We start from the raw sequence: 10,855 nt of genomic DNA on the forward strand, positions 1-10,855 counted from the left end.
ATTTTATGGTGGGCTAACTATTGTATGCTTGAACACTATTAAAAACTTCATAGTCATTGGATCATGTATACATTTGTTATAAATTTATTTATATTCATGCTGGTTAAATTTAAATAAATCTATAACTAAATTATACATGATCCAATGAGTATGAAATTTTTACTAAAGTTCAAACATACAATAATTAGCCCACCATAAAAATTCACTACAATTGGACAATGAAAATTGCAGATATGAATTATTTCTATTAATTGCAAAAAAGTATAGACCTAAATCTACAACAAAAAATTTGTACTAAAGCATACCATATATGTTCACTATGTAGATCTACTCATGTAGAGTCCAACAAAATTTGATTATCAATTTTTAAATTTTTCTGTGATTTGTTATGATTTTTCATAGATTCAACTGAAATAAATAATAAAAAAAGACAAAACCGCCTTGAGGGTTATTTGGCCGGTTTTGGAAAGTTCAGAGGTAGAATAATCGGTTTTGTAGTTTGGAGGGTTAATTAGTCTAGGTCCAATAGTTGAAAGGGTTATGTAGACTTCTTCCTAAATTGATTTGATGTCTTCTATATAGGACTAGAAGCCTTGCCAGTTGTAGGTTCCATCAGAAAAGAAGCTTGAGCTGAACCAAAGTCCAAATATGCAGGTGCAGCGCTAAGGATGATATGTAATTAATGCGACAGGCCAACTTGCAAACCAAGATAAAAAAATAGTTGAACACTTACAGCATTTGTCTTTTGGATATCAGAAACTCATAATGGCGTGGCAATTGAAGATTTCAGCTGGATCAGGTGAGATCTCCTTGTCTTCCAGGATGTGCTGCTGAGTCCTGTGGCCATACCATGCTGCACTTTCAGCAAGGGACTCGTGACTCTGTAACCTGCCCTAGACATCAAGCAGGCTCATGCTCATCAGGCACTTCATGCTGCATTCAGTTCCCTGGGCATGCAGCATCTGAGATTGGATCTTCAATAATGGTTTCCTGAACCATCCAAAGAAGTTGCATTCATGCGCATGAGAGTCAGAGATGCATTATCAAACATTCACGGGACTGATTCATGAAACAGAGATCAGATTTTGAAACATGTTTACCTTACTCAAGAAGAGATTATATTTGGCATCAATTGAGGATCTTGTGTGCACAGATTTTGCTACTTCCACAAAATACCATCATGGCCAAATAGCCAACAAATGACAAGAGCAGGCTACTCGTGGCTCTCAGTGGTCTCCCACAAGGGGTGGTAAAGGGTCTTAATTTTTTGCCTAAATAATCTAAGAGCCGGGCTTTAAAAGAGTCGGACTCTAATCTTATATAATTTTGAGTCAAATAGAATTGTGAAGAGAGCATTAGAGCCATGGCCCATTACCACCTCTACCCACAATGCAGGTCAAGGGTTAAACATAAGAGAATGGTACGACGGCACACAAGTTTCTGCTGAATAACAGTTCTCTTATGCAACGACACTATTAGATCTGTCATTGGCACAAAACCATGGAATCGAGATGAATTACAACAATTCGCAAAAAATATTACAGCTCCGTATTTGAAGCAGTCACATAATCATCAAAACTTCCAATGGTAACTAAGTTACAGGCTTACAAAAACCCTGTAATTCTTTCGATACAAGGGAAACTATGATTCACCACTCAGTCTGGTATATTTAAAGTGCAGGAAAACCACCCTTGTAGCTTCTTTAGTTCGATACGAGCAGGGAGTGGTGAAATAGGAACTATCCAAAAAAGTTGAATCAAGTTTTGTCTAGCGAAACAACATATTTATAAACTAGTACTGCACACGGTTGCACTGGCCCAACGGAAAACTTCTGCCAAGCAACGCAAACAAACACAAAACTTTAAGCCGCTTGAACCCTTCATTCATTCCTGTAAAGCTAAGGACCTCTCCACTTTATCAACTATTTGCTTTCTCGACTTTATCAACTATTCTATATGCTTTCTCAACTTTATCAACTATCTGCACATAGAAATTCCAGTTTGGATCACTCTCCGTGATGGAGTTCTGACCAAATGGGTTATCCCGGACAAAATTTTGAACATTGTCTGCAGCAGCAACTCTCTCCAGATACATCCGAAGGTCTCCACCAGGTCCTGTTTAGTGTGTACAGAATGTTAGAATCTAGTATACTAGAAAATAGAAACATCATTGTGATGTGCTAAAGCATACCCAAGGAATTATCACTCTGGTTACGGTAACTGTAGGGAAGGGGGAAGATGCCAGTGTTTGGCTGCCCGAAGCAAATAACAAAAGCAAAGTGCATTAATTACAACAAATGGGCCATGCTTTTAACAGAGATCGCAGATATATGAGCCATGATGAACTTAGTACCGGGTTACACAGAGCCTTGTAGGGTGAATCATCCACTAGTAATGTATTTGAAGGTGAAAACTCTCCCTGCTCCCATGGGAGATCAGGGTCCTCCTTATTCCACAACTTCTTTAGTTCCTTCAGCACTAACGGTTTTCCCTTCTTCTCAATTGTGTTGCACCCCGTAACAGTGCAATAAGACATGTCCTGATAAACAAGATCGACAAAAACATTAGTACATGAGTAACTCTTGACCCAAATATAGGAATCATAACATAAAATAATAAGGCAACACAGGGGACATCCAATAAAAGATAAGAACTGCCACAACCCAACTTACCAATCAGAAATATTGAAAACACTGATTCTTTTGATTTAGAGATGAACAGCACAGATCCATAACGTCCATTGCCATATTAATGGAAAGAGTAAGTGTATGGGTTACTCAGCTTGTTGAACTATCATCTGGGTCAGGGGTCACTGTACTTATGACTAGATCATGTCGATAAAGTACGTTTAGTGGGTCATTGGTGTGTCTAAAAAGACCAACATGGTGAAATGCACATGTGGCAGTCCACCTCAGAAAAGGGGTGCCCTAGATGTTCTTTTGAAAAAAATGTTCACATTTCAATAGCAGCCCTTATGAAGCCTCATGCAAAACGAATCATTCATTTGGATGGTGGCAGCAACTAGGCTGCCCCGATGGTAGTTGGTATGCCTTCCCACGAATCTGAGTCAGGTTCAACGGTGTTCTGCGTAGGGAGGAAACAGGTTGACTTCCCAGTCCCTGATTAGGAGGCCTGACTTCCCTCCTGTTTAGGGCACGGAATCTTCAAAGTGCAGTTGAACTACACCCCAGATAGCAGTTTTCCTAAGCTTTCATGGTCAAAACTTATGTGGGCAAGCATAAAATGAGTTTGAGACTTTGAGCAAGTCTGCAAAAGATTGTGCGAGCATAGCTCAAACACAAGCTAGCAAAGGCTCAAAGAATAACACTCAAGGCTGTACAAGGAGTTGCACAATAAAAACCAGCTGTGTGAGGGACTATGTAAAAAGCCAATTTTTTTTTGTGAAATTGTTTTTTAGTATTGTGCATGTGTTTGTATATCACTTGATGCATGGTTCTTAAAGGGTTAAGGCGAGCATGGCAACCAATGTTAGGCTAGGCGCTAGGCGGATTCTAGGCGGTGACCCACCGCCTAGAGCCTAGGCCGGATTAAGCGGGATTAGGCGTTTCAAGGCGTTTTCCTAGGCGGTACAATATACTACGTATACTTCACCATATACTCTAAAAAGAAAAGGAAAAATGAGGAACTAGTGGGCCTTGAATTGAAAAGAAAGGCCCAAAGCAGCCCACCAAAGCAGCCCAACCCGAATCTCAACCCCACTCCCACCTTATCCATTCGATTCCATCACCTCTGCCTCCAACCCGCCGCCGCCTCTGCCCAGTCCACCCGCCCGCCCACCTGCGACCAAGGTTAACCTAACCGGTGGGAACCGGTCCGGTTTGACCGGTTACCGGTCAAACCGGTCCGGTCCGGTTCCGGTTTCGGCCGGTACCCAACCGGCCAAAATTCAAATTTTAAATTTGAATTCAAAAAATAAAAAATTCCTAAAAAATTTCTAAAAATACTTCAAGGTGTGATGAATCTAATGGTGTCAAATTTTCTCAAAAATTCATTCATTTAGTATAGTTTGTGGGAATTTAAAGTTAAATCAAAAAAGAAAAAGAAAAAAAATGGGCCGGCCCATGAAGGCCCACCGATCAAACCGGTCAAACCGATCGGTAAACCGGTCAAACCGGTTGGTAAACCGGTCAAACCGGCCGGTAAACCGGTTGCACTGGAGCTTTTGAATTTCAAACCGGTCAAACCGACCGGTAAACAGGTAAAACCGGCCGGTAAACCGGTCAAACCGGCCGGTAAACCGGTCAAACCGGCCGGTAAACCGGTCGGAACCGGTTGCATGGGAGTTTTTGAATTTATTTGAATTTGGATTTGAATTCAACCGGTTTCCACCGGTTACCGGCCTAACCGGTCCGGTAAACCGGTACCGGAGGGCGGCGGTTAGGCCGGTCCGGTCGGTTTTTAAAACCCTGCCTGCGACGCGCAGGCCGCCGTTCCTCCTCCTCCTCCTCCGCGCCCGCCCCTGCCTCTTCCTCCGCCGCGCGCACGCCCCTACCACCTCCTCCGCCGCGCGCACGCCCCTACCTCCTCCTCTGCCGCCGCCCGTCCCCTGCTTCCTCCTCCGCCGGCGCGCGTCCCCTGCCTCCTCCTCCGCCGCCGCTGCCGCTCTCTGCTCTGCCTCCTCCCCGGGTCGCCGGATCTGCCTTGTCCCCGGCCCCTACCACCTCCCCCGCCGGCGCCGACGAGCTGGCGCCGCCTAGGGGTCCGCCTACCCCCTAGGCGAGGCGGTACCCCGCCGCCTAGTGCATAAGCGCGCCTAGGCGAGCGCGGAATAGCGCCTTGTGGAACATTGCCATTCCCACCTCTTATCGCCTAGGTGCTTGAGGCGAGGTGGTAAGGCTGACACCATACTGATGGATAAATTAGAAAAGGAGAAAATAAATCTATCAATGGGCCATAACCACAAAGATTAATGAGCCCACTAGATAAATCCCAACCCAAGCCAGCAGCCCACATAGAACCCCTCCCCTCCCCTCCTACCTCACCTACCCCTATCCTCTGGAGTTCCCTTCTACACCGCCACGTCCCAACGCCACCACGAGAAATGATGAGCCAACGAGCATGCCTTCCGCCCAAGCCCCTCCACCTACCATGAATCGCCCCCTTCCCCCTACTCAAACGGAATCTCATTGCTGTCCCGTTCAGATCGCCACCATCGCAGTTGAGCAGAGGTATATCTGCACCACCAATTGCGCTCGAAGCAACGGGCAGAGCTGCACCAGTAATGGCACCAGAGCCGGCAAGGATGGGAAAGGGGGGAAAGTCGCACGGCCACCTCTTCCCTCTCTCCTTCCCTCTTATGGCTAGCCATCGGGGGCGCCTTGCACCCAGCGAGCACCCTGGCCCATGGCCTAGGCGACGCCTTACGAACCATGACTTGATGTCTGCAAGCGAAGGTTTGTGCGTGGCCACTGGCCTCTAATTTGCTTGGATGGTTGCCACCTTAAGAAAAATTGGAGAGCAAGATATCTTTTGAGATTAACCCAAAAGATAGTATATTCCCATGCACAAGCCATCACTATAGAGCAAGTGGAGACAAGTCCCGGAAATTCCTGCAAACCTTTGACATGATTTAGGCATAGATAACAATGCATCTCGGACCATCATAACTGGAAGGCAAAAAGTCAGCATCTGGATATACTTTATGTCTATTGTTTCTGTTCTGCCTCATTGATTAGTTTCCTATTGTTTTCTTGTACTGTGGGCCTCAGTACCAGCTGTGGGGATGTGTTCACTGATGATGGCCGTAGATTGTGTGAGAAGCTTTTATTATGACTTCCAAGCATGGTACAAGGGTAAATCATTGATAAACCAACTGCGATCACTGGTTTATTTATGGAGCAAGCAACCCGAACTGGTCTACAAATATGGAAAGAATGATGGCCTAGAACTATGAAACTTATGGTATCTGGAGGAAATCCCAGTAAAATGGTGTGAAGCGTTGAATTATGAAATGCAACATTCTGCTCAACAACAGCTGCGAAGAATTTAACAAGTATGAGTTTGTAAGACCAATACCAGTTAAATCTCATTGTTTCAAATGTGCAGAAATTCTCATCTCACAAATGCATGCAGCATGATGGAGACCAGATAACACACCAACCAAAATGGTGACCAGATAACACACCAACCAAATATGTATATAACCAAGGAAAAATCGAGTGGCAAGATGCTTAAATTTGCTAGGAGTATCTGAAATACACAATGGAAAACGAGGAGAATGAGATATTTTTTAAATAAGGAGGAGAATCAGATATTGACTGGGCATTATATAGTCTAGGAACAAACTAAAGTGACTGTTGGAGTATAAGTAAATTGCCCTTATTTCCCTATCAGCTTAAGCTTTTGGGTTGAATTGGTTGAGGCATGCAACTCAATATGGTATCAGGGTCAAAGGTCTCTAGTTCAAATCCTAGAGGGCACGATTAAATAAAATAATTGCAGCCGACTCCTATTTCCACGTTTGAGGCCTTAGGGAGCCTACACGTGAGGGGGTATGTTGAAGTATAAGTGAATTGCCCTTCTTTCCCTATCAGCTTCAGCTTTTGGGTTGAATTGGTTGGTGCATGCAACTCAATAGTGACTAGCCAGAGGACAGTGGCGGACCTTGAGCAAAAAGGAAGGGGAGTCAATTGCCAAAGAAGTTGTTTATCATGAAGCTATTAGCTGAACAAATACTAGAATTTTCACGATGCATCATTGATTGCTTCAGAACTTTTATCAGGGAAGGAGGGGCCAGACCCCAGTTTTGCCTCCACTGGGTTCCACCCCTGCTAGAGGATATGCAAAAGGTGTCCATGGATGCACATAGCCAATGGCTTAGTTGTTCTGTTGACTGATAATGCCACAATGGGTTAACTAGTCCTAATTAATGGCTCACTAACTATACTTAAAAATCTATGACACAGCATCAAGTTGATGACCCACCAACATTTTACTCTAATGAAAACAATGAGAAAAAAAGGAAGTTCATGACTAACAACAATATACACCTCCAGCTTTTTTATTACTTACCCAACAAAATAGTAGGTGGTGCTTGAGCTTCCTCATAAGGATATTAACAACCCTATTGACATTTTCCCTATAGAATTAGAATATAACAATTAGAACAATATAATGTATAAAGAAAAGAAAAGAAAAGAGGGAACAAAAGTAACCTTTTCCTTGAAGACCATATTCCTAGCTCAAAATTCTGGAAGCAGAATCTCAGAAAATCATCATAGTATGGTCTTGTAAAAACTGGTAAAAGGAGTAAATTGCAAATTAGCATGGTTTACAATTGTAGATCCTACTAAGAGAAGAGCAGTTTCAACTATTAGGATATCAAGCTTACCTAACTTGTCCTTAACCTTTGCATCTGCCTTGTGCACGTTGTGGTAATCTTGATTTATATCCGCAAGCAAACCATTAAGATCCAATATCAGAAGTTTTTTCCTGTGAAACCTCACCAGCGATCCTCTTGATGAGTAAATATTCTTGATATTATTGTTGTGTGTCTCAACTAAACATGAAGCACATACACAGCTAACATCATGATGTACTGAAGAATCCATGCTGTCAGCAACCATTCCATCATTCTCGGAAGAGAAACCTGGCCATCTGCTGGATGAACCCCACTTTCTTTTTTTCTTCTGTCTCTTTCTTCCTGTAGAGTTCTCCTGCGAGTTATTGGAGCAATTGTCTACCAAAACATCAGCACCATTTGCATTTGACTGAGCACAACTTGGATCCTCCCCATTTATAGGATCCATATTAACATCAGCATGTCCTGATGCCTCTACCGCATCTGCGCGGCTATTTTCATTATTGATGATAATTTTATCCACTCCAAAAATACCCAACGATGTCTGTGGGTGTGGGGACTCTAGTAGCTCCTGCATCTTGTTCCTTTTTCTCCTCCTCTTGCGTTTTGGTGTACCCTCTGAAGCTGAAATTGAAAAGCAACTATAATTAGAACACTCAAATCCATAGAACAAGTCAACCTGAGCATGAACCAAACAGAAATGGCCCTTGCCATTTGATGTGACAAAACATAGCAAAGACTGAAGTAAGAGCATTGCAGCGCCACACAGTAAGAGCCAAGGGTGTAGACACACGCATACCTGAAACAACAGTGTTGGTGGCTTCCTCCTTGAGCATCACACTGTCCTTCACCTTGGCCTCTTCTTGATCACATTCTGGTGTCCCCCCCAACGCTAAGATCAGGAAACCAAATATAATCACAACTCTCTCACTGTGAAAATTAGTACACACTAAAACGAAAACTAAACTGACATGACAAAGATGGACGCTTATCTATGTAACCACATAAAGGTAAACACTGAGTGAAGCATGCCTACTTTCTAGTTGACATAAAACTTAATTATGAGCCTTATCCTAAGCATTGTAGCGACAATATGGCAAGGTCAAAGGACACGTGCATGCACACATACCAGAAGCGGCAACAGCGGTGGCCTCCCTCTCCTCCATCCCCCTTCCCTTTGCCTCGCCCTGTTCCTCTGCCTCTGCTGCCGTTGTGGAATCCAAATAAGGTGGGGATACCTGTTTGTCCTGCATCTTATTCTTCTTTTTCATCCTCTTCTTGCAATTTGGTGTCCCATTCAAAGCTAGGAAGCAGAAAACAACCCAGTTAGCACGGTCTTTCCACACCTACACAGAGCTAGTAACGGGAACGAATTGTCATAGCATGTCGCACTGTAGCGATATTATGGCAAGATCAACGGATACATGCACACACACATACCAGAAGCAGCAGCATCGGTGTCTTCCTGTCCCTCCATCGCCCTTTCCTTTGCCTCTACCTGTTCCTCTGCCTCTGCTGCCGCTGAGGAATCCAAATCAGGTGGGGATTCCTGTTGCTCCTGCATCTTATTCTTCTTTTTCTTATTCTTGTTCTTGCATTTCGGTGTCCCATTCCAAGCTACGAAGATGAAAATTAACCCAATTAGCACGGACTTTCCACACCTCCACAGAACTAGTAACAGGAATGTATTGCCATAGCACATAGCATTGTCGCAACATTATGGCAAGGTCAAAGGATGCAAGCACGCACGCATATCAGAAGCAGCAGCATCGGGGGCCTCCCTCTCCTCCATCCTCCTTCCCTTTGCCTCTCCCTGTTCCTCTGCCTCTGCTGTCACCGTGGAATCCAAACCCGGTGGGGAGTCCTGTTGCTCCCGCATCTTATTCCTCCTTTTCCTCCTCCTCATGCATTTCGGTGTCCCATTCAAAGCTAGGAACCAGCAAACCAATCCAATTAGCACGCCCTCTCCATGGAGAGAGTAACAGGAATGAACTGGCATAGCGTGAGGCAATACGGCCCTCCGTACACACAAGGTCGAGAAGCAAACGCTCATCTAAGCAACCATGTGAGCATGAACACAAACCGAAGCACTCATCCCAAGTTGATGCCATAAACCCTAGCTCTAAGGCCTAGCAAATAACGGCTACGTTGCTACGGAACAAAGCAGCGGCGAGGCGAGAGGGCGTGCACTCGCGTACCTGGAGCAGATGCAACGGTGGGTTCCCGCTCCGCCGTCCCCCTGCCCGCCGCCGCGGCGGTGGAATCGAGATTTGACATCCTCTGCCCCCAACCAGAAGCGGGAAAAACAGAGAGGAGAGGAAGCTAGAGCGGAGGCATGAGCGCACCGCCGGGTAGGTCTGGAGCGCAGCGGAGGAGCAGCGCACGGGGCAGGCGGACAGGCGGGCAGCAGGCGGCGGCGGCAGCGGCGGCGGCGGCTTGCTCTCTGGTGGCGCGGCCGCGCGGCTCACGCACAATTTGGGGGAAGTCGGGTGCGGTGGGTCCGTGCTCCAAGACCTCGCATAGCTGGGCCGCAGATTTGAGCTATTGGGCCCAGAGGATGGGTAAATGCTAAAAAAGAAGAAGGTTGATCTGTGTTTACTACGGATGGGCTCGTTTACTGGGGCCTAATTCGTCGCAGAAGCAAATTAACGTGGAAGAAAATTAATGGTTAGGCCGATATTTGCTTTCTTTATTCTCAGGCCGCCGGCCCTACCCTTCCTTTAATTTCTTTTTCTTCTTTTCCACATGATGAAAAATTGTGACACCAAACCAAAACATTCCGTCTAACCAACGAACAGCCTCAACAAATATTATTACTCCGAAAAAATATAATTGGAACTGCAATTTTGGTTGCATCGCAGACGAGAACAAAAATTTTCATTAGAACAAGCGTAAAAATGAAACAAATTTTAGAATTTGTTATTTGAATTTATTGCATTCAACTGGACTACTGAAACAAATATTAGAATTTGTTCATCTGGATCCAATCGCACCATTGGAACAAATTGTTCCATCGGAACAAATATTATAATTTGTTCAATTCGATCAAATCTTTCCATTGGAACAAAAAAATGTTCCCTGGAAACAAATTGTTCCATTGGAACAAAATGTGTCCGCTAGATTTGATGAAACACACGAAACACATGCTGGATCTGCTAGATCTGAGGAAACACATGATAGCATCGGGTTGTAATTGTCCTCATAATTTCTTCGTGCAATTGGATGAAATACCTAATGGCATGTAGGACCTAGTGATGTAAAGTTAAAAAAATAAATTGGTTAAATAAAAGGAAAAAATATATTTTTCAACCCTAAACTACGATGATCGTCCGATTTTGGTCCTTGAACTATGAAACCAGACATTCTACACCTTCAACTGCCGAAACCGTTCGAAAAACAACCCATGACTCAATCAAAGATGGTTTTGCTACAGTATAATTTCTGAATTTCTAGGATTTTACAACTCTCTTAACTAAATAATAGAGAAAGCATAGTTTATATTATCTAAAAATCATGATATTTTGTTGGGAGGTAC

The 10,855-nt window shown here is 44.1% G+C and overlaps 1 protein-coding gene across 4 annotated transcripts; it reads right to left on the reverse strand.

Moving 5' to 3' along the window:
• Positions 1-1,459: 1,459 nt before the first annotated feature.
• Positions 1,460-9,803, reverse strand: LOC120660103. 4 transcript variants are annotated; one of them, XM_039938459.1, is made up of 11 exons: positions 9,519-9,803; positions 9,076-9,249; positions 8,761-8,937; positions 8,450-8,623; positions 8,120-8,212; positions 7,351-7,944; positions 7,175-7,256; positions 7,032-7,098; positions 2,353-2,538; positions 2,191-2,251; positions 1,460-2,114 (listed from the first exon to the last, which is right to left on the reverse strand). In XM_039938459.1, exons 1-11 carry the CDS (start codon positions 9,595-9,597, stop codon positions 1,918-1,920), a joined length of 1,884 nt encoding a protein of 627 aa, XP_039794393.1. In that variant the 5' UTR covers positions 9,598-9,803; the 3' UTR covers positions 1,460-1,917. The 4 variants fall into 4 exon arrangements, with proteins under 4 accessions (XP_039794393.1, XP_039794392.1, XP_039794394.1 ...); XM_039938458.1 differs by having other exon boundaries at positions 9,070-9,249; positions 9,519-9,802; XM_039938460.1 differs by lacking the exon at positions 9,076-9,249 and having other exon boundaries at positions 9,519-9,772.
• Between the last annotated feature and the right edge of the window lie 1,052 nt (positions 9,804-10,855).

Source organism: Panicum virgatum, chromosome 2N (assembly GCF_016808335.1).
Source record: "Panicum virgatum strain AP13 chromosome 2N, P.virgatum_v5, whole genome shotgun sequence".
Classification (NCBI taxonomy): Eukaryota; Viridiplantae; Streptophyta; class Magnoliopsida; order Poales; family Poaceae; genus Panicum; species Panicum virgatum.

Excerpts from the sequence above, each read along its gene's own strand:
- LOC120660103 (XM_039938458.1), bottom strand. The coding sequence starts at position 9,597 with ATGTCAAATCTCGATTCCACCGCCGCGGCGGCGGGCAGGGGGACGGCG. Across the intron at positions 7,257-7,350 it reads AAAGGTTAAGGACAAGTTAG|TTTTTACAAGACCATACTAT; the intron begins GTAAGCTTGATA and ends TCCTTTTACCAG. Across the intron at positions 2,539-7,031 it reads ACCACCTACTATTTTGTTGG|GACATGTCTTATTGCACTGT; the intron begins GTAAGTAATAAA and ends CTTGTTTATCAG.